General features: G+C 41.9%; 1 protein-coding gene across 2 annotated transcripts in view; it reads left to right on the top strand.

Annotated features, from left to right (window-relative positions):
* Adgra3 (adhesion G protein-coupled receptor A3) overlaps nt 1–23,894 on the top strand; it is a 104,385-nt gene that overhangs the window by 29,983 nt on the left and 50,508 nt on the right. The window contains exons 2-7 of one of the 2 annotated variants that reach the window (XM_052734910.1): nt 4,446–4,517; nt 12,147–12,218; nt 15,730–15,801; nt 17,634–17,705; nt 19,850–20,010; nt 22,307–22,520. In XM_052734910.1, coding sequence (XP_052590870.1) covers nt 4,446–4,517; nt 12,147–12,218; nt 15,730–15,801; nt 17,634–17,705; nt 19,850–20,010; nt 22,307–22,520 — 663 coding nt within the window. Of the gene's footprint in view, nt 1–4,445; nt 4,518–12,146; nt 12,219–15,729; nt 15,802–17,633; nt 17,706–19,849; nt 20,011–22,306; nt 22,521–23,894 lie in introns of those variants that run through there. The other variant, XM_052734911.1, reaches the window with a different exon arrangement.

Raw genomic sequence — 23,894 nt, 5'->3', positions numbered from 1 at the left:
TGGGCCTACTGTAATCCAGAATAGTTTTTATTTCTAGATCCTTAATTATATCTGCATGAATCTACTCCAACTTTGGTCCTAAGAGGTCCCTTCCCAGATACCAGGTAGACTTATCTTCCATCCCGTTCCACATGTCCTGGATGCATTTCTGGTGCTGGACTAAAGCTGCTTGATAAAAAGCAACTTAGAGGAGAAAGGGCCTTGCTGAGGTGTACAATTCCAGGTTACAGTCCATCGTCACAAGGAAGTCAAGGCAGGAACTTCAAATAGCTAGCCACAGCACATCGATAGTCAAGAACAGAGAAAAGCGCGAGCACGCTTGCTTTTGTTCAGCTTGATTTAGCCAGTCTCACTGAGGTCAGGATGCTTGGCGTAGGGAATGATACAGCCCACAGTGGGCTGTGTCTTCCCACAGCAGTCATCTTAAGACAAACCCTCTACAGACATGCCCACAGACCAACCTAGTGTAGAAGACCCCTCACTGAGACTCTTTGCTCAGGTGATTCCAGGTTGGGTCAAGTTGACAGTTAAAATTAAGCACGACAACCCCCATTTATTGTGCTTCTGTAACCCCATTGGATTGTTTACCTGGATTTCCCCTCTAGGATCAACATCCCATGTTACGTTCCTGAGGTTGATATGAGTAGTTAGTGCTCTTGAAGTATATTTTCAAGTTCCTTTCACAAAGGAAATAATATTGTGACTCTTGCCATTCAGGGAATGGTTTCCATTGGTAGCTTTCAGGGTTCTAATCCAATTTGGGTCTAATAGTAGTAAGCATCTGAGGACATCTAATCGATATTATTCCTTTTGCTTTTGATTTTTTAAAAAATCTGCTCATTTAAGTCTTGTTCTTTTTCATAGTTGAGTGTAGATGATATGTCATGCTAACTTGGCCCTGTGTGAAATGATAGTGGGTGTCTGACTCTTCCCTACAATTTCTGAATTGAAGAGGTGGGAGCCTGAATCGCATTCTACTCATTATCTATAGATTGTGTCTTGTTCACATCATTAATAAAGAACAGAAATGGGTCTGTATAAGCTCTATAACTCTGGCCAAGTTTGAGATTTCAAAGGTGTCAGCAAAAATATTGATTATGAATGGGTTTTCAGTTCATCTTGATATATGATATTAAGCACCTGCCGGTTCCACAGCCCCCCATTTCAAAATTGAGTATAAAAGCTGTCTGCAGAATAGATTTATTCTTTCCGATCCTGTTTTCCTGCACAAAATCTTTAAACACATCTAGTAATGTGTAGACGGAATATATTAACTTGAGGTTGTAAACTATATTTTAAGGTTACAGTTATAACTTTTTAAGTGTGATGAAATGTCTTCCTTTTTACTTTCCTCAATAAAACCTATCATTTATTGCAGTAAAGGCTTTATGACTGAGGAAATGACAGTCCCATTGCTGAAGCTCTCCCAAATCACAGGCAGAGCCATTCAGTCAGTGCCCACTAGTTCTGTGCAAGTTTCTTCCATATCTGGGTTTCATTCTTCAGTCAGAAATGGCATCTGAAGTTGCTGAGCTGGGTGAATGTATACCCCCCCCCACCTTTTGTTGGGTTAATGCTTACATATTCTTAGCTGCTGTCAAACTTAGCAGCTTTGCCTATTAGAACATAAATTAGTGTAGAAATCTGAAAGAAGCTGGGGGGATTTGGTAATCATTCTGACATAATATACTCTGTTTTAGTCTGAAGGATGTTGACGACAAAGTGAGGTGGCTGACATAGCCTCAGTCATCCTGGTAGTCTCCGTTAATACCTGGGCTCCAAACATGACTGTTCTCTCTACTTCTTTTGGTGCATGTTAAGGTGACAGTGTCAGTCACTGTAAGAGCATTGTTTGGTCTAAACCAACCAACCAACCAATAAATAAATAAATGGGTCTTGGAAATCTCAAAGCACTAAGCATTTCTTTTAGCTTTTCCTTCTGAGACTATACATATACTCAAAATTGACTCAATTTCAAGCCAAAAATACTTTAAGGTTCATATGTTTACCACCACCAGGGGAACAAGAAACCCTGAAAGTAAGAGTCTCACTGTAGATATTTCAGAACTTACAGCATGAATATAAATAGTCAAAGAGAAGTGAATGCCAGCCTCATCACTAGTCATGTGTCGTGCATGCCGTCTGAGTCATCTCTGTTTTTCTTGTCTGTTTGTTGCTACCTGTAGATTATTTTCTGTCTGTGGTATTAGTTTTGTTGTTTGCTCCTATTGATGTGATCATATCCTTTCCCCCAGGTAGCAGATTACTGGATGTGTAAACTCACATTGTTATATTGTATTTGTCCCCTGGTCTTGGCCCTCTGGTAGCCCTGGTAGCCCTGGTAGCCCCGAGCATTTGTCTGTTAGATGCATCATGTGGAAATCATAGTGTCAGGGTCAGCATGCACTTGGTGTGACGCTATATTTGGTGACTGTGAGCTCAGGCTCTGGCTGTCCAGGGTGATAAGGACTGGGGGTTCTTGCTCCCTTACTGCCTGGCTGCTGGAGAAGCCTGCTGGCACAGTGAGTGACCTTGCATGTGCCAGATTTTCCTTGCCTGAGCCAACTTCCTTTGTTTTTAAGAGCTTTGTCATTTTCGTTGAAGAAAACACTATTGTATTTTAGTCAGAATGTTTTTGCACCTTGTTTTTCTCAGTGCCACCGTTTTGGGCTTTGTCTTTGCTTAAGTGATACCTTGGATCAGGACAGAATGCTCCCTAATGAGATACTTTGATTGCAAGGTGCATGCTGCACCAAGGGAGGATATGTATACTTCAGAATCGGGAAAACAAATCCTGTATCTTAATGGCTGCTCACTGGGGGTGTCATATCTTTTTAAAATTTCCTGTTAGTGTTTATGAGACTGTCCTTATTCTTTATGTCTTATGAGTGAGGAAACTTTTAGAGAGAGCTGGAATGACTTGCCGGAGACCAAGGTAACTTGAAAGTGGTAGAGCTGTAGCCTGAGTGGGGCAGGCTTGACTCGGAGCTCTTAAGCACGTTACAGTAGCTACTCTGCTATATTTATCCCAGGGATCTCCCCGTTTCTCTTTCCCCTTCTCTCCCTTTCCTTTTGTTTCTTCCTTTTACAAATCTGACTTATATCCAAAGAAAGCTAGATGACAGCTGGCTATTTTATTTACTTGTTTTATTAAGAAGTTATGATATACACAGACATGCATATCTACAATCTTGCCTTTGAGTGTGCCCCGTCAGTCTTTGTGTCTCCATGTAACGACTCTTGTGCCTGTTGCAAAGGCTGCTCCTGAGGGGCAACACCCTGTGTGATGCAGTTTGCTGCCCCAAATGACAGTTGTGTGGCTCTAGACCAACGTGGTTGCATGTTGAGGCATATGGGCAGAGCAGACATTGTTTGGGTTCAGATCTGGCTGATGGAGCTGAAAGGTGGCTCCATAGTTAAGAGCACTCTCTTGCAGAGGACCTGAGTTCGGTCCCCAGCACCAGTATCAGGTGATTTACAACTGCCTGTGAACTATATAGCTCCATGATAGCCGACTCCTTCTGGCCTCTGAGGGCACCTGCACGTTTGCAGTGGACACACACAGACACACAAATGAATATACATGAAAGTAAAAATAACATCTCCAAAATCTGACCGCTGTTTGCCAATGGCATAAGAACTGGCAGTTCACTTAGTTCTTGACTGGAACTTCTCATTTTTTCCTCATCTGGATGTCCCCACCCTCGTGAACCAGGTACTTTAGCATTTTCACTTTGTTTTTGGAAACTGTTGACATTCAGGTGCTTGTCACTGTGGAAAATTCTAGACTGTAAAAGGAAGGAACACAAAATACACAACAGTCTCTTTCTGTGGGGAATCCTGTCAGGGGCACCATCCCACCCGTGGCTCCTTGAAAGCAGGTTTTTGTTTTTAGTTTGTTTTTTAGTGAACACTTTTCTGGCCTGTGAGATAAAAACCACGATGCTGCTGCAGTCACTGTGTCAGTGAGTGCTAAGGCAAAGCAGGCATTCACACATGTAGATAGTGCATTTGCATGTCTTTAAACTGCAGGTAAGAGGCAGCATTTTCAACCTGGTATCTCGAATACATTCTTTGTAAGGTCAATAATTTTTGGGTCACATGTCGTACTTTCTATTAAATTTTTAGCTGTAACATAGGTCTTTAAGTTCCTAAGTGGACTGAAGGTACGTGGTTACCAACTTTACCCTATATTGATCCTGTAGCTATTGTCTGGTCATTTTTCTCCCTTTTTATGTTTCATCAAGTGTGACAAGAATGACTTAAGAATGGGACAAGATCTTGGGAAAGAAACTATCTTATTCTCAACTACCTAAAAAATTCTAGTTAACGATTTCTGAGAATTCTTTCTGTATTTAATCCAAATGAGCTCAGTTACTTTGATATTGATGGTGTGTGCTAGATAGTTATATACATATATATTTTTCTTTTCTTGTTATTTTTAGGATTCTGAGCAACAACAAGATATCTGAGCTGAAGAATGGTTCATTTTCTGGGTTAAGTCTCCTTGAAAGATTGTGAGTATACTCTCATGGTCATTTCTCCTTATTTTATATAATTAATGTGTTTTCATTGTAAACCTACCAGAGGAACTCCCAACAATGAAAAGGTTTTCCCAACATTTTATTATGCAAAAGTTCAGGAAGTGATGTTTCAAAGAGAAAATGATTATCGAGTCAGAGGTCAGCATGCTTTCTGGGAAGAGCCAGCTAGTCATTCCAGCTGGACTTTGTGGGCTCTCTGTTTGGTCACAGTGTCTGCACTCTGCCCGTGGAGTGGTAAAGCAATCTAGACAGCAATGAGTCAGTACTTACTGATGTATTGTACATGACAGCGCGGTGCTAATGAAGGAAGTCGTGCGGATCTCTTTCAATAAAGCTGGTAACTAAACAAGCCATGGACCACAGTCTGCTGACCACTCACCGACTTAACATAGATAATGCTTTGAAACTGTGCATTCTAAAGTGATGTGTATCCTATAAGTAAAACAGAATGCAAACATATCAAGGGGGTTGCTTAGGCAAACTGGTGTTTTCTTCAGTATGTTGGAATATAATAATAGGTTTTACTTAGAAGTTTTCTCATGAGCTGATGTAATATAGGCACTCATTTTAGGTGGATTTTAGGGAATGGATATGCTGTTTACTTGTGTTCTGAATGCTCTTCAAGGGTTCTGTTTAAAATTGACCTGGTACACGTGCATTTACAATAAAACTTAAAAGTACATAAGGGAGCCGGGCGGTGGTGGCGCACGCCTTTAATCCCAGCACTCGGGAGGCAGAGGCCGGCGGATCTCTGTGAGTTCGAGGCCAGCCTGGGCTACCAAGTGAGTTCCAGGAAAGGCGCAAAGCTACACAGAGAAACACTGTCTCGAAAAACCAAAAAAAAAAAAAAAAAAAAAAAAAAGTACATAAGGGAGCCGCACTGTATATGTACATTTCTGGCAAGTTACAATCTAACCTTATTTTTCTCAATTCTCTTTGCGTCTCTTGATATTCTGACCTTCTCTACCCAGATTTCCCTTGCCCCTTCATCAAACTCTCATGGCTTTTGATGGCTTCGGTTGCTAAAGTATTGCATGGCCATATATGATCTAGAGTTCTGTGTTCTTTTGTGCATGGCTTTGTTCTTTTCATTTTACTACACGTCTTAAAGTTAGGTTATGTGTATAGACTTATCAATTTCCATAATAATATAGCAGTACATTTACATAAGTATATGCATACTTTATGCATACATGTGCAAAGCATGTGGATATGCAGAGACACTACACACAAACATATGTAGATGCATAAAAACTTCCTTGGCACTTCAGGACATAGTGTGCATTGTTTTTCTACTGTTTCTATTGATGTGTTTCTGTCATAGTCCTCACAGTCCATGTGTCCAGAGGATGCTAGCTGTATCCTCAACTCCAGGCCCGACTGTGCTGAGACTAATCCTTTCTACACATTCTGTGGTTGGTTCAGGAATGGGTATTTGGATAAGTTTGGTTGAGTGGAGATGTACCTGGGGCTTGAGGGAAGGGATTTCCTCAATGTCAAGAGGAAGGAAGAAGGAACCCGTGTTTGCTAGGACCAGGTCATCAGAGAGCGGGGTGAGGCGTGACTCTAAGCAGTGGGGATTCAGTGCTGAATCCACACCACTCAGCGTTAGAATGAAGAAGACAGCGTCTTCTCATCAGCCATTCTTGCTTGCAAAACAGTGTTGTTGGCAGATATCCCAGCATGCAGCACAATGCCAGGCATTTGGCATTTGCTGAGCTGATAATTGAAGAAATTCATGTGGTCAAAGGAAGGGATATAGGTACTTGTGGTTTCCCAGTGGTGTCTGTCGTATAGAGAAACACTCTGCTTGGCTTCATGGGGTTGTTCACGTACACCATAAACAATGTAGCCAGCATGGCTAATACTCTGTGCTGCGCTGTGAATTATGCCTCTCTGCCGCATCGTTTTTAACTTTCTTTGTCTTTGACCATATTTTCTGCCTTTTGTTGATAATAAATCTCTATACATACTACTTGAAACAAATTAAGTTGCCATTGTGGTTGATATTAAGATGAATTAAATGTTTTTAGCCAGAGGCCTGTTTATACCTGAATCCCAAAATACCACCATGCTTTTTTGAGAAAAAAAAAAATGCTTCTACACAGACAGACTCTAGGGAAGCTCTAGTTTCCTACTGATCAGTGTGGTTCATTCCCAGTTGTGTTATGTTGGGACCACTAGAGTTACCTGGCATCTCTTTTCAGCTGCTGACAGTCTCTTTAGTTCCTCACAGAGAGGGGCTTTGGGGAAAAAGTTCTTGGTTTCTAAGGAGATACAGGAATACACTGTTCTTCTGTTTTTTTTTTTTTTTTTTTCTTCATGGCTGTGCCCAGAGGGTTTTGGGCACCTGGGATACCATGTCCCGAATGAGCAAGATGCACTACCATGCAGAGGATGGTGGCTCTGAGAGGTGTATGGAGCCAGCCACATCTGCTCTGCTTCTCCATTCCTTTTAATATGCAGTAATAGTTTTATTATTATTACTACATTTGAGACAGGGACTTAGTTTAGAGTCCTGGCCTTGAACTTGCAAAGAGCCCCCTGTCTCCTGGAGTGCTGGGATGACAGGTGTGCACTGCCATTCCCAGCGGAGATGAGGGTTGTGATACTTGGGTTTCAAGGCACCTCATCCCATGTATGATGTGTTCTTCCCTGAAGAAGTCAGTGTTTTCCCACTTTCTGTTGCCATGGTAAAACACTGTGACCAAGGCAGCTTATAGAAGAGTTTCTTTAGGTTTATAGTTCCCTGTGGATAAGAATCTGCCATGACTGAGAAGCTTGGCAGCCAGAGGACAGCATAGCAGCTGGAACAGGAAATTGACAGTTCACATCTGCAGCCATCAGCTTGAAGCGGAGAGAACAGCCAGGAGGTGGGTGGGACTCTTTGCTCTCAAAGCAATCCTTTGGTGTCGTACTTCCTCAGCAAGACCACACCACCGAAACCTCCCCAACAGTACCACCAGCTGGGGACCAAGTCTTCAAATGCCCAGGACTCTGGAGGACATTTTCCATTCAGGCCACTGCGGTAATTCTCCCATTGCTGCCAAGAAGATGGTAGACAGATTTGTTTTTGGCTTACTGTCGGAGAGGATACAGTTCACTGAGACAGGGACATCATGGTAACTAGGCAGAACAGCTGCTGGAAGCTGTGTGAGATTGTCACTGGTCAGCCACACAGTGATGGCAGACAGGAAGTGGAGTGTTCCACCTGAAGCAGGTTGGCTGTAACCCTGAAAGGCCAGCCCCTAACGACACCTCCCCACCAGCCATGCCTCCCAGCCTAGTGGTTCCACAACCTCCCCAAACAGTGCCACTCGCTGGGGGCCAAGTGTTTACACACAAGCCTGAAGGAGGACGTTCCCTCATGAGACCAGGCTCTTAAAACAGGCCTTCAGGTTTGTAAAATCATGTCGTGTGCTTCTTTTCAGGTATATTTTTATGACCTAATGCATTGTGATTTAGCACTGCATCCTAAAGTTGGACTACTATGGACTAGACACACTTTGCATTGTTGGGGAGAGAAATATTAAATGAGAGAGTCTGACTATAAATATCTTTTGGCAGTGTCTGATTAATATGGCTATTATTAAATATTATATAATATGTCAAAATTTCTTTATTATTAAGGAAAAAGTGTGTCTTTAAATCATATTACGGTACTCAGTTATTCATGAGAGGTATTTTGTAGAAACATACACAGTTTATCACTGACCACAGATTTATGAACTGCTTTAGTGAAATCAGTTCCTCGTGTAGAAGCTGTTTAGAATGAGAAGGGAAACTTAACCTTTAAAAAAATAGGGCTGATATTATATATTTCTATTTGCAGACTTTTTGTTTGTTTGGTTTCCTCTAAACTCTTACCTCTTTGAGGTGTGCCGTGGTGGTCATTTAAAGAGTGGGGAGGCAGGACCTAGAAAGTCAAGGCTTCTGATGTATGTGCCTGCTGTTAAGATCTGATATGTTTAAGAAAGTTGGGACAAAGAAAATTTTATTCTATGAAAGCTTGCATACTGCTGAAGAATGGAAAGGACCATGTTACCTCCCAAATCAGCAATTTACTCATATTCAGCAATTTAATAATGATTAACAGTTTACTACCCAACATTACTTTTGGAATATGCCAGTACATCATGTACGTATTGGAAGTACCACATGGATGTCAGTGACAGACATCATGGCATTGTTGTTTCTGAGAAGTGTTAATGTTGTGTGAGACGTTCTTCATTCTGTCTGGCTTAGTGGATGGATGGCTGATTTTGTGGCTTCCCATAGTTGACTGAACAGCTATGTATTTGTACAGTTAAGGGATGCTCATGTAATTTTGTCTCCCAGTTTTGGTTTATTGTTTGATCCATTTATCTGTCTACCAACCTGCCATCTGTAGATTATCTCATTCCCTAGGCCACAGTGGACCATGGTCTTACTTACAAGTCCCTGGTCTTATAGGACTTGACGTTGGGGATAGAAACTAGTTGCCTGTAGTGTGCCAGAGAAGCTTTCTGCCGTTGACTACATGTCTAGTGTGGAAATGGTCCTTTCTAGACACATTGTAAAATGTGACCACAGTAAATGAAGATGGAAGACTTGAACGCGGGAGCATGAAGGAAGGGGTCATCTGAAAGATGGACAGGGTCATGGTCTCAGGGATCCTTGCAAGTTTCTTTAAAGACTTTGCTTTTTTTTTTTTTTTTTTTTCTCAAGTGATGGGAACTTTTGGGGGTTTTAACAGAGAGAGACATGATCAAGATTCTTCTCAGGAAGATCACTGGCAATGGAGAATAGCTGAGGAGATAGGATACACTGTTCAGAAAGTCTGTGCTCGATATCCACTGCAAACTGCATTAAAAAAAAATTTGTGCTCACATCATGCCATGGGGGTTGAACAAGACCTGAGTGACTCGAGACATTATTATCATATACAATAATTTATTTTTCAACTTCATTTTTCAACATCCAGTGAGGCTGAGAGAATATTACCTCGAGCACCTTGATTTAATGATGACCAGCTTCATGGCGTGTTTGGTTATCAATTTTTCAATTGCTCTAGGTATAAATTTACTTAGTTCCTTTAATGAATTCCTGCTGCATGCAAGATGTGCCCAAATCCTGACATCAAGAACTTGACAGGATTTTCTTCATCTTTGTGCATGAGGGTTTGTGAGGAGACAAGATTCATTTTGCCCCTTTTCAGTCCACATGAGCGTTGGGTGGGTGGGTGTGAGAAAGCATCTCATCCCATAGCTGATAGGAAGCAGAGAAAGAGAAAAGACTTGGTGGCTAGCTGTTTGCCTCTGAAGTCCCGCCCCTACTGAGTCACTTCCGCCAATGAGGCTTCATCTCCCAGAGTTTCCACCCCCTCCAAAAGTAATGCCACCAACTAGAGACCAAGTATTTAACACATGAGCCCATGGGGGACATTTCATTTTTCAAACCGTAACACCCAAGGAAGTAAGTGTACCAGAACCAAGTGTACCAGTGGAGGCCAAGACACAGATAGGATTCATAAATGTGAAACTGGAGTGGTCCAGAGTACTTCGTGTCTATCTCATCACCTGCGTGGGCAGTGTGGGAAGCCACGGTGTCAGTGACACATCAGGAATGCTGACTTACAGTGAGTGAGCGAATGACTTCTGCCACGGATGAGCAGAGACCGGCCTTACCAGAATGTGTGGGTGTGAATTTTCCCAGGAAACCTTCCCAGAACGCAGCCCCTGTATTGTATTTCTGCTGTGTTGGTAATTAGAATAAGCTTTTAGAAGAACACCAAGAAGGACAGAAAAGGATGTGTGAGTCAGAATGCACAGCAGTTAGTTTTCATTAGCTGGTAGAGCAGTGATGTGGAATGTGCCTCTCAGATGGGATGGATGAAAACCCAGGACTCTATGCTCAGCTTTCGTAAGACTTATTCTTTGGAGTCTGTTCTTGAACATAAGTAGAGAAGGGATCCTGGTTATTTCTGAGCTGCAGTGGGTTTGAGAAGGCTGCCAGAGGACTGTGTCTAAGTCTTATAGACTGCCTAAGCATGGGTTCCACTGTCCTTCGTAGAACCATGGTTCTTAGATACCTATGGTGCAGGTTACCTCCATGTTGTATCAGCAGGTATTGTCAAAGTCCAGGATCTATTTCCAGGATGGCCTTTTACATCCCAGCCGAATTGGAAGGGACTTTGGAATCCAGAGTTACCTGTCATTCTGGCTTGGTGAACATTCACCTGAGCATTTCTGTTGTTTGGCTGTCAATGTGTATGTCACCAAGCCATGTGTGAAAAGAAGTGGCACAGTAGATTCAAGAGTGGCTATGTAGGGACAAGGCTGTTCTCCTTAGAGACGGACTTGGGGAGAAGAGCAGCTTAAGGATTTTCTGTTGGTTTGTTGCCATCCATCTTGCTGACGGATGACCAGAGGACACTGACTCAATGGACAAGGTTGTGAGTTGGTCCTAACACACAGGCTTACTTAGGGCATCTGGGTGGGCCACCTATTGGAAGGAATGTGTGTGGTACTAGGAGATTGAGGGAAGTACTGGCCGTTCCGCGGAGCTCTAGCTCACACTTGGGTTGTCTTCAGAGGCCTGACCCTCTCATGGGTAGGGAGATATGACTCTGAAACTCACGGCTGCCCTGCTGTGGTGGAGTACTGGCATTGAAATGTCCGACTGCTTGAGAAGGAGAATAAAATGACAGGAGATACAGGCCTCCTCTGTCTTTGCTTTGGGCTATGTATTGTGATTTATAATGTGTTTATTTATAACCTCACTTTATGGAGAACTTCAGTATAGAATCCCAGGGAGGGAAAATAAAACAAAACAAATCACATGAATTTCAGAGTATATATTTTAAGGATTTTTTTTTGAAGAATTCAATTTAGTGATGTTTGTGACAAGCACAACCACCGATGCGCTTAGTGACCAATGTATAGTGTGCTAAGGAAGAAATTACAGACATAGTGGGTGAGTGGTCCAGGAAAGCTGGCTTAGTGGTTAAAATGCTAGCTTTGTAAGAGGGAGGGTGAGCTTGGTTCATCCAGAACATAATCCATATAAAAAGCCTGCCTGTGATTCCAATCTGGGGAGGCTGAGACAGGAGATCCCCAGAGGAAGCTGACCAGCAAGACAAGCCATCAGCAAGCTCTGGGATTGGTTCAGAGACCCTTCCTTAATGAGTAAGAAGGAAGTACTGTTGAGGATGATTCCTGACATCAGCCTTGGGCCCACATGTGCATACACACATGCGCTTGCACATGCAGCCACATGCACCCCCATGTCTGCAAGTATGCTTACAAACAATGCATACCACGCATACATAAGAATGGCAAAAGGAAAAAAACAAAAGAAATAGATCTGGTTGGAACTTTGTGTATTACTAGGACCCTGTACCTTTTATGACCTCTGCTTTTGTTGATGAAACAAAAGCTTTGAGGTCAGATTTCTCAAATTTGAATTCCTACTCTGTCACTCACTGCTGGGGGAGATCTTGGTTTAACCTTCTTTGCTGTGGTTTTCTCCCATACTGGAGGTTGTGTCTGTGGCAGGTAAGTGTAGTATGCTGAAATATTTCATGAAGCATTGACCATTTGACTCTTACTTTACCTTTCACAGGGACCTCCGGAACAACCTTATTAGCAGGATAGCCCCAGGTGCCTTTTGGGGACTGTCATCGCTGAAGAGATTGTGAGTTTTGAATTGCTTGCTTGGGAGTCTGAACCATTCCTTTTATAGCTAGCAGTGAACTCCAGCTTGACAAAAGAGGCTCATCTGGCCAGGTCCCCGACAGAACAGAGAGGATTTAAGTGTTCTATCAGTATGCTTTGGGTGCCTCTCTTACACTAACAAACTCATTATCATGTCAGCTCTGTAGCAGTGACTACTGTAGAGACAGTCCTCAAGCTATGACTCCGGTCAGACTGTACATCTTTTGAATCACAGAAATTCAGGCTTTCCACTAATGGAAATGCTTTCCTTGTGTGTTTTTACTTCAAAGCCTGAAGAGTAAGCTTTATTACTCTGCAAGCTAACCTCCTGCTAGTTTCTCACATTTGGAAAGTGACTGCACTAAAGGCACATAGAGCATCCTCCACTCTGTTCTCTGTGAAGACAGCTGCTGGGCACTGGCTGCTTCCACACTCCCACTTCTCTGGAACAACTCACAGACTCGATGTGAGTGAGAAGGTGTAAAGGAGGAGGACTGACCTCCTAAGTGCTTAGCCTGGATTTTTATGACAAAAGACAGACCAAAGAGAGACAATTAGATTTGTTAACGTGCACACGCTATACAGTGCGGGCGAAGAGTCAGGAGCAAATGGCCACCAGACAGTGACTTTTTCCTCTGCCTTACTGAGCCTCTTCAAGAAGGAATGATACTGTTTTTAGAGAAGTAGAATGAAGGAAATGGGCTCTGAGTCTGTGCATAGTCAGGTCAATGAAGAATTAGTGATAAAGCCCTGTCCTGTCAGGAACTCTGGAGCTGGGACCAATTTGAATCATCCCTCCCAGGAACTGATGCTTGCAATCCATAATGTTTTCCCCTCCAACTTCTTACTTCTGTTATCATCACATGTTACCTATTTCATGTGTGGCCCACATCCCTGTCTTCACAGCTGTTTGGGTAGCAGACAGGTCAATGCTTCTAACACCTCCATGCCGAGATGCAGGCCAAAGGAACTAGACTGTCAGTAAAAGACAGTTTCGTGACAATGTTTTGAAGGGGCCTCAGAGAACCTTGGGTTCTTGCCTTAGTTCCTTATCCTAAATAATGTCTCAAGTACCGCCATCTAGAAGTTTAATAATCTTGTTCAGTAGCATTTAACTTAATTACTGGTAATTGTGCTGGGTTTTGCCGTAGCCTGTTTGCATTGCATTGCCTTGCACAGTAAGTGCTCTTCTGGTATTCCTGCCTTGGAAGGTAATTGCCATTTACAGTGTTCTTCCTGCCAGAAAATACATTCTTAATTCCAAACAGCTGACTTGTAATTGAGCTTATGGCATACAGCTTGCAAGCTGAAGAAGTCCTACGTGTAGATGTAGTGGGATGTGAAGATAGCCGTGTAGTTAGTAGTTAATGGTTGCTAGCTTTTTTTTTTTTACAGACCCAGACTCTTTCTGGCAAAGCTTTAGGTCACTCATTTCAGTGGCCACACACAGTGTTTTTTGTCAATGTCCATGCTTTTGTCTGTAGTTATAGATAATTGGAGTCAGGAAGATTAAGTAGCTTTTGAAAGATAAACTACCAGGAGTAGTTGAAACTCAAACCCATTCGCTTTCTTCTTTGCTTTATCAACGAACTTAAGCTGATTCGCCATCCAAATGGAAACTCATTATCAATACCTAAATTCCATTTAAGTAGGTAGAGCTATAATGAAATTGTTTCCCGAAGAGTCAGTGGTAATTACATCACTTAAAGCTCAGAAGTGAGCTAGGATAATGAATAGGACCAAAACACGCTTGTTCAAGCAACAGCCCACAAGATGATACCTCATTTTCTTAAACTGTAAAACCTAGAAATAAAAGGAAAATCCACTTTAAAAAAATCCCACATGATTTAATACTTGGCTTTACTATTGTAAGGAGCTTGAGCTATACGAGCCAAGAGCAAGCTTTGTGTGGCTTAAGATTTCTTAAGCCATAAGAGAGGGAAACCAGAGCAAAAACATCCTGTACTGCCAGATAATGTAGGGTGGCTTTGAAATAAGGAAGGGGAAACTCATTGAGGAGGCACCCAGGTCACTTGCTCTGATCTTAGAAGTTATAGTCAAATGCATGTGTTTCTTTTGCTGTGATCAAGTACACAGTTTGGAATATAGCAGCTTTTGTTTGGAAATGAGCACTCTAAATACCCTCCTCCCTTTGTTACAGTGTAACTCTGAGTGTAACAAAAGGTGTGTTTCTCTCTGTCAGAAAATGATGTGGACATTAGAGGAAAGAGAAAAGGTTTTTTTTTTTTTTTTTTTTTTTTCGAGACAGGGTTTCTCAGGGTAGTTTTGGTGCCTGTCCTGGATCTCTCTCTGTAGACCAGGCAGGCCTCGAACTTACAGAGATCTGCCTGGCTCTGCCTCCCGAGTGCTGGGACTAAATGCGTGCACCAACACCGCCTGGCGAGAAAATTATTTTTGAGATTTCCGTTTAGAGAAGCTTCTAATTTCTCTATCAATATTCCAAGTGAATTGAATTATTCAGAATGTAACAATTGATAAAAGGAATGATTCATCATAGTTTTTTCCCCCCAGAGTTAGTCAAGTCCGCTGATGAACAAAGGCTTGCCATTGCAGGTGAAAGTTTGAAGTTGCCTTGTTACATAGTGTTCCCTGCAACCCTGGTTAAATGTAAAATTCAGTGTGTTCCTTGTTCCAGGTGTGAGCTACAGTAAGAGAGTAAAGAAGGTGCCAGTGAGAGGGGGCCACAGGCAAAGCACTTGTCGGGCAAGCCTTGTACACGAGTTTAGTTTACGGATACAGGAAGGAAGGACAGAACCGACCCCCAAAAGTTGTCCGTCAACCTCCACGTGCATGCTGTGGCACTTGTGTGCTTTGTGCTCATGCTCGCTCCCCCCATCATCATCATAAATAATAGTTAATAGTTATGCACAAATAAAAAGGAGGGCACTTGATATAGATTTATGAGAAGGAAATATTTAGAGGGTGACAGGTCTAGGAATGGTTAGACATTAGGGCGGGCTTGCAGAATGACTGGGCTGTTACCTAGATGTGGTTAAAAGTCATTTGGTTTGAGAGTGAATGACAGATTTGTAAGGTCAAAGCTAACTTAGTGTTTCTCCCCCTCATTATAGTCAGAACGTCTGAGTATCTAAAGGATGGAGTTACAAAAGACAAGTTGCTAATGCTGTTTGATGATTGGGCCGAGTTCTCGAGCCCTGTCCCTTGACTGACTCTGCAGGGCATCTCAGGAGTGCTAGCACATAGTAAGAGAGAGTGAATCTCATTCTACTTCTCTGGTTTTATCTTGAATAATTTCATAGAGTAAATGTTTGAAATATAGTTAAATAGTATCTTGCCTGTGTGTGTCAGAAGGAAGGTAAACCAGAACTATTTTCGGGAGTGTTATTTGTATCTCACTTGAAGGAAGATGCAGAAAAGAAGGGTCTTATGTTCTTGACCTGAATCGGAATCTCTCCGACCTGCATTAGCTGAGAGAACTAAATCAAGCCATCCCTCTCCCCTTCCCTTAGGGACTTGACAAACAACCGCATAGGTTGTCTGAACGCAGACATATTTCGAGGACTCACCAATCTAGTTCGGCTGTAAGTACCCTTTCTACTCTTTTAAAACATACGATATTTGAACCAGTAGGTACCCAAGAGTTTCTGAAGATCAGTGGCATGTTCATTGAAATTGCAACTGTCGGCCTTGTAGAAGCCACAGGGACAGGAAGCTTACTACTGGGTCATGAGATGTAGTGTCCTCAGAACAGAAGATGGGTTGAGAATCCCTTACCAGATACGCTTAGGACCAGAGTGTTTCCCACTTGAGGAGATCTCATATGCACAAGGAGATAGGTTGCAGGTGAGACCCAAATGTAAATGTCAAATTCTTTTCTCTTTCATAATAACTCTGTAATCAGAGCCTGGAGATAATCTTACACAATATTTTAAACGCTCCGTTGCATGAAACACAAGTTTCATGGTATAAAATTTTCCATGCTGTTGTCACGGAGCTCAAATATTTTGGAGCACGTTGGATTTCAGATTTTCAGATTAAGGACTTATAATACATCATCTCACCACACCAGTCCTGTGATCTCCCTGGAGACCATTGTGTACTGATTCTGAGTGTTAGCATTTGTGTGATAGCAGGGCTCCATCCCAACCCAGGATCCCATTGCATGGGTGTGACCTCCCTCTCCACCGTCATTCTCTGCCCTCTCTCCATAGGTGGCACTCCCTCCCACACTGAGGATTCAGCCCATACCCCAGAGGAGAGCTTGGCCTGTTCACAACCCCCACACTTCTGTCCTTACCCTTTTCTGTGTTCTGTTCTGCCCCTGCCTCCCCTTCTCAGAAACTCTAAATTTATCTGCCCTTGGTGCACAGAATAGACCTCGTGGTGTCTGAATGATGCTGCCAGTTTTTCCAGAGACCTCCACGCTTCTTTAATGCCAGAAACCCACAGAGCATGTGCTCTCTACCCTGAACATTTACCACCACTATTGAGTACCCATTTTCTTTCTTTTTTTAATGATAAAGTGAAATTTAACTTGAAGATTACAACAGTACAAGTAAATATCATATTGATCTTCTTACCGGGTGTGCCATATCCTTAACCTGTCAAAATTTTAAATAAGATACTTTCCTATGCATGGAAATACCTTATATTAATAAAAGAAGAAGAACAAAGGTTAAAGAAACATGGGGGTACCTATTTTCTACCCCTACCTGCCAGAAACACTCCCCCAAATAAGACATATACTGCCTGCTTTACTCCGGTTCTTGAGCGTGTAGTCAGGCATGGAAGATACTTTAGTCCAATAGTTTTTGTGTAGCCCTTAACCCATTTCCCACTATGACACTAATACTGTTGAGTTTAATCATACAACATGCTGAAGGGTGTACACTGTAAAGCATTAGGCTGGCAGCGGGCCAAGAGAGCTTATGAGAGTGTGTCTGAGGCCATAGTTGCCCTGTACACCGAGAGTCCTTCCAGCCCCAGGGCTTATTACTGTGATCGTGTCTGCTCAGTCTTGGTGTGTGGCTGGTTACTGCTGACCATGAAGGCCATTCTTTCAACGTTTATTTGTTGCTTTCCTGAATGATCCCAAGTGAACATGTGAGCAGGCATCCTACTGGGGCATCCATAAGGAATGCTGAGTTTTCCTGATACTGGGTAGAAGAATCTTATTTAGCATGGAAGTGTTTAAAGCTTTTGCCTAGTACATTGTGTAGGCTGAAAACCGCTGTCTTCCAGCCTCATGGAAGCATTTACACATCCCCTCTTCCTGTAGACGAGTTCAAGCAGCTTTCATGAGTTCCCCATTACATTTTGTTCTGATCATAGGATATTTGAGACAATATCAAGTAATAAAAGTGATGTGTTGCTAAGTATTTTAAAAGTGAACCTATTTCCTCTTTTCCTCTAGAAACCTTTCAGGGAATTTGTTTACTTCGCTGTCTCAAGGAACTTTTGATTATCTTGGCTCACTGCGGTCTTTGTAAGTAAGAATTCTTTGTTGTATTTAATTTATATTCAGTGTTGGGAAAAAAAAACCAAACAGTGGTTTTGTAGCTTAAGAGATTTTATGAGAAATGTCTTGCAAATTGTCAAAACTTCGACTTCTGCTGGAGCCAGCGTCTGGCCTGAAACTCATAGGTAAATCACAGGGAGATATTTCAAACCGAGATGGCCATCACCTCAGAATGTGTCCCTCCCAACTGTAGTCAGGGTGAATAAACTGGTGGCAGTTGTTTCTCATGACTTAATTTTTAGATCCATAAGTTTCTTCTAATTTCATTTAATTGACTAATTAAATGCCCCAAGTATAGCCCATTCTTCTTTCTGCAAAATGCATCCTGGGACTGCTTAAGGATTCAGTTCTGTCCCATCATTTCTCTCACATAAATCCCCAGCTTGTTACTGATATTCTTAGGAGTGTTTATTGAGAAGTCCCTCCGAGTAAGATCAAATTCACAGTTCTCCGTAATTATATAGATTATTTTGTCTATCTCAAATAGAGGTTGCAAAGGAATCATGTTTGAAAATTAACTATGTTTCCAGATAATCATTACTCTATTTCAAACTATAAATTACACTGATTTCCGTTAGAATCACAGTTAAATTGTCTATCACATTTTCATTATGGGTAGTTTATTGGGTTGAGTCATTTTCCAGGGAACTCTTTCTTTACCAGATGCCTCTGTTCAGGATATATTCACTCCTACCCCCAGTGCTGGGAGTTGGATCTAAGCCACGGCACATGCCAGGCAAGTGCTCTACCACCAAGCCACACCCTTGACATTAAATAAGGTAGCAGAGGATAACCTGGCTTTTGAGCCTCAGTTATAGGAATCTGGGAAGTGATTTCATCAAGGAAATGGGAGACATCGGTAGTGTTTTTACATGGCAGTACTTATGAATTAGAAATACATCAAGCCATTCTTTTGATTATGTTTTAAACTTCATTACCTTTGTGCTGCATTGTATCCTTCTCTCCCACTGTTTTGGCTGAAATTATGAGATGACCCCATGTGCTAACAAATTATGTATTAGAAGAGTGCTCATCTATGCTCTTTGTTCATTTATTTTAAGGCTCAACGTTCCATAGAGTTGAGTTAATACCGATGCTTTGTTCCTTCTATTAGATATGCCACGCTGGCAGAGGCAGTCTCCACAGTTAGTTTTGTTAGCTAGATTCATCATACTGTGCATCACAGGGATAGTAGTTGTTTAGTGAAAGGAGTGTTCACATGAATGGGCTGATAACTTAATCTGCCTTTCTTACAAGAATGCAAGGCCACATTCAAGTGTTCTGTTAAATGCATGGTCTCTGTTTTCATTCATATTGACTTTAAAGTATTGTTGTTCTTACATTCTATGTGGAGTCACTCAGGGCATAGGAGAAGAGTGTCATAAAATGGTCCCCACCTCTGAAGAGCTTACAGTCTACTCAGATGTCCAGAATATAACCTCACAATAGTAGTCCTTTGTTCCTTTATGTTGTTATTTCATTGCCAATATCAGCAGTAGAAGTGGCACCATTTAGGCCAAGAACATGGTAGCGATGTTGTAAAATTTGGGAAGGCTTCAAGACCCCAAATTATTATTATTGTTATTATTTTTTGGTTTTTCGAGACAGGGTTTCTCTGTGTAGCTTTGCGCCTTTCCTGGATCTCGCTCTGTAGACCAGGCTGGCCTCGAACTCACAAAGATCCGCCTACCTCTGCCTCCCGAGTGCTGGGATTAAAGGCGTGCGCCACCACTGCCCGGCAAGACCCCAAATTATTATCAAGTGCTTTCCAGTAAAAGGTAAAGGCTTGATAGGGTGGGTTAGGACCTGGCCAGAAGGGCCCCAGAGTTTGAGACGTGGTGCATAGAAGAGGGACAAGCAAGATGCCTGAGACGTATTTCATTCTGTTGATTTACATCAACTTTGATCAGAAGTAGTCCTAGGATCATGGGAGGTATTGGTGAGATCCAGCACTCTGGACGACAGGGCACTGAAAAGAAACTCTAGCCAGTTGACAGTCTGTGCCTTGTGCTTTACAACAAAAAGGTCAGCTGTTAGAACAGAAAGGAACCAGTACAGAGCCCAGCGGCTACATGATGCTGTTCACTATCGTCCTAATCTGTGTGTTACAGAGAATTTCAGACTGAGTACCTTCTGTGTGACTGTAACATACTGTGGATGCATCGCTGGGTAAAGGAGAGGAACATCACTGTGCGGGACACCAGGTGTGTTTATCCTAAGTCACTGCAGGCCCAGCCAGTCACGGGGGTGAAGCAGGAGCTCTTAACATGCGGTAAGGGAGAAAGCAAACGGGGGAGCGTTTACCGTGTTTTGATTTGCTACCATGTTTTTCTTGACAGACTGAAGTTCTTTTAACAGAATCTCAGCACAACAATTAATCTCGAAGAATTTAATAATACTCAGTGTAAACCAGTGGTTAGCCTAGCTGGGTTAGAAAACAGTTCTTCCATTGGCCTCTGGGGTAAGCTGTTCTTGGTTCTGAACAGCTTTGCTTTATGAAAACCTGTTTCAGAGACCAGCAGAGTGATCATGTATTCTTCAGTAGGCAAATGGAGAACTCATGGAGAGTAAGAGTCTCAGGATGCTCTCACACTGTTTATTGGTAGGAGTGGGGCTCCCTAATAGCCTTTGTGGTTGGTGTTTACAGTTTGTGTTTTGCTGTGTTGGGATGCTAGGCCAGTGTCCTGCCACCAAGTCACACCCTTAGCTGCCTATGACCTTTGAACTATAGTTCAGCAGTTTGTGTCTGTCCATAAAGGATTGATAGAGAGTTAAGATCTAAGAATTCTCTATCCCAGAGTTAATTCAAAGGAGTTGATCACTTTATGTGTAAGCATATGCTGGAGTTCGTAATAACAGAGAAATAGTTGAATGACTTTGGGCACATCCATTCAATATGTAACATACAGTTATTGAAAAAAAAATCATGATTTTTGCAAGTTTCTGCAGACATGAGAGAAATAGCACCATTACCTTGTGTAAAGTGATAAAATGCACCGTAAGAACTGAAAGTGACACCTGATAGACATGAAATAAATGATCTTGTCCTTCTCCCCTTTCTCTTTATTGCCAATAGTATTGTTATTTTACAAGCAAGGGATGTTCTCTGAATGAAAATTAAGACCGACTCTGAAACAAAAACCCAGAGAACAAACTACAGACATATCTGCTTTCATGTTCAGGGATGGCTAGCGTTGAGAGCTTCATGTTGGACTTCCCCACCGTTTCCTGTATTTTGTCAGAGGAAGAAAAAAATGCCATCCTATTCCTAAAGATACCTATGTGAAAGTTAAGCTAATGTAAGCTTACTTCTTGATATAAGCTCGAGCCCACTGGTGCATTCCGGAGCTGTACTGTAAAAGCTTTCTTCTTGCTGCATTTTTAGCTTGTTAATAATTTCCCACTCCATAAATACCACAGTGATTCATTTCTTTGTATATATTTTTGCATATTTTTTTATTTTGATTATTACACACTACTGCTGACAACAGAATTGTTGTATTAGATAAATGAACTAAATATTTTAAAGTCCTTTTAATGAATCAGTGGTATTTGTATACTTTTTAAAAACATATATGTGTAAAATCTTTCCCTTTTTCTGACATTGGAAGGAATTACAATCTTTGAAACAGTGATTGAAATAAGGGACTTATTTTTTAAAAAGACTTTTTTCTTTAAATGTTTTAAATTTTTCCACTATCTGCATAATTTTTTAACCAGAAGAAAGCATTTTAATCCAAGGAAATAGGCTCTTGAAAATGTATCTTAAAATGATAGCCACCAACATTTATTCTTCCGTAGCTCCAGTCTCTAGATCTCAGTGCTTTATGATTTGGCCTCTTTCTTTCCTTCTGTGTTTGTCTGGTGGCATTAGGACATCCCTGGAAAGGAAGAGTTCTGAATACCAGAAATGAATGTCAGATGGTTTCATTTTCAACTTGGTTCTACTCCAGTGATCTATTTGTGTTGCTTTGTTTCTGTTATAACAAAATATGCAAAGCTGAGTAACATTCTAGATAAGAGAGGTTCCTTTGCTAGTTCAGTTTTGGATTGAGGGTCAAGATCATGCTTCCGCAGTGTTCTCGGTCTCCCATGAAGAAGGCCTCATGATAATGGCATCATACTAGGAGTATGTGTGGAAGTAGGAGATGACATCTCAAGACAGGAAGCCACATTGTTAGGAGCCAGGCTCTGGCTGCTATACCATCTCGTATTCATAAACTCATTCCAGGAGACCAGTTTCTGAGGGCAGCACCCCTATGCCCTGGTGACTTCCTGGGAGACTTATCCTTTTAAAAGTTTCATCATCTTGTGCATTGCCATACTGGGCACCAAGTTTCCAGGACATGACCCTGGGAGGCTGAGAGCACAGAGCTGTGACTTGATTCAACAGTCCCATTGGTACTAGCGTTAGACTGCTGGTCCCAAGGACGTTAGAATGCTGGTCCTGAGGAGTGCTTGTGCTTCAGTTTTTATATCAATTTCCACAGAGTATCTGTAGCTTCTAAATGTAGTACACGGCATGCTTTGGCCTTTGTTCACTCGGTTCTTCGTTTCTCTGTCTCTAGATCCCCCCCTTGAACTGCCATCCTTCTACATGACTCCATCTCATCGCCAGGTTGTGTTTGAAGGAGACAGCCTTCCTTTCCAGTGCATGGCTTCGTACATAGACCAGGACATGCAAGTGCTGTGGTATCAGGATGGGCGCATCGTGGAGACCGATGAGTCTCAAGGGATCTTTGTGGAGAAAAACATGATTCACAACTGCTCCTTGATTGCGAGGTACCATGTCCCTGGCTTTGTTGCCCTCTGGGAGTGGCAGTGTTTCGCTGGAACTTAATTAACCATCTCTTCATCCAGTTTGGGGAGAAAAAGCTGAATATAAAAAGGAAGCACTTAAAGTTGAAGTCTTTTTCTTCCAAGTTTTAAGAGGAAAATGTAAACTTTTAGTGCCAAACCTAATTGCTAACCGTTTCTGCTACTAAACTTTTATTTCTCTTTTAGGAATCACCACACTTCTACTATTTTGTCTTCTGATTAATGCTATGTTTTTAACATACTTTATCTTCCCACCTACTTACTGGTAGTGTAAGAGTATAACTCTGAGCTGTCGGTCTCATGGCTGGTTAGTCTGAATGAACTCTATAAAGTATGAAAACCAGCTTGAAAGCGTGTGTGCTGTTACTCTTGGGGTGCTGGTCAGGAGCGTGATGCTTGCTTTCTCTCCATGTCTTGCTCACTGCCTACTTGTCTGTCTAGAGTTTGGCTAGAATTTCTGCTAGAGTAAGCTGCAGTTCCCACACTGCCAAGGCAGGGATGCTGTGAAAAACTTGCTGAGAAAGTAAGGATTCTTTGAACTGCAAATCAACTCTAGGAGTTTTAGGGATGAATTCTCTATTTTACAGTTTCTCTTTTGAAAACTCTGCCCTCTTTCTGGAAGCATATTTTCATTTTATGTCTTCTAATGTTTAGAATGGATGCTTTTACACCCTTGCTCTCCAGCGCCAGTATCTGAGTAATCTTGAAGGAGTCATCACTCATGACTACTTTTCTTTTGAATATGGTCTTTAAAAATATTTGTGCAGTAGCCATGTAGGGTTAAACCCCTGATGTTATTATAAATGTATAATGAAAGGAATATTGATAAAGAATTCAAATTGTGGGCTGACTCTGGCCCACTGTGAATTGGCATTTATCAGCAGTCACATTTCGAATGGTTATATAAGTATTTATGTAATATCATGTTTGTGTTGCTTCTTAGCTCGCAGAATCTGAAATATTTAGTCTCATTGGGGAAAATCTTTTATGACTCAATTCTCCTGGGTTTCTGTTGTATTCCTCTTAGGAGAACTAAAGTTTTGTTTGGCTAGGCAGTCAGCTAGGCTAACCTTCCACTCCTAGCTCTGTATCTCTGTTAGGTGGCCACTGAAATATGCGTGTGTTTAATGCTGGCGTCACTAGGGTTTAAACCCATGGCTTCACACATGCTAGGGAAATGCTCTTCACTGAGCTCCATCCATAGCCCTTAAATGTGTTCCCTGTGTAAGACATCTGGACTTTTACTTTACTACCTCTGGTCTTCTAACTTTTTGAGCTCCAAAAATTGTATATGTCTGGGGTTAGAGGAGCCTTGGGCTTAAAGGCTTGGGCTTTAAA

This window comes from Peromyscus californicus, unplaced genomic scaffold, assembly GCF_007827085.1.
Source record: "Peromyscus californicus insignis strain IS unplaced genomic scaffold, ASM782708v3 Scaffold_13__1_contigs__length_99412109, whole genome shotgun sequence".
NCBI lineage: Eukaryota > Metazoa > Chordata > Mammalia > Rodentia > Cricetidae > Peromyscus > Peromyscus californicus.
This window is presented reverse-complemented; position numbering and strand designations above follow the sequence as displayed.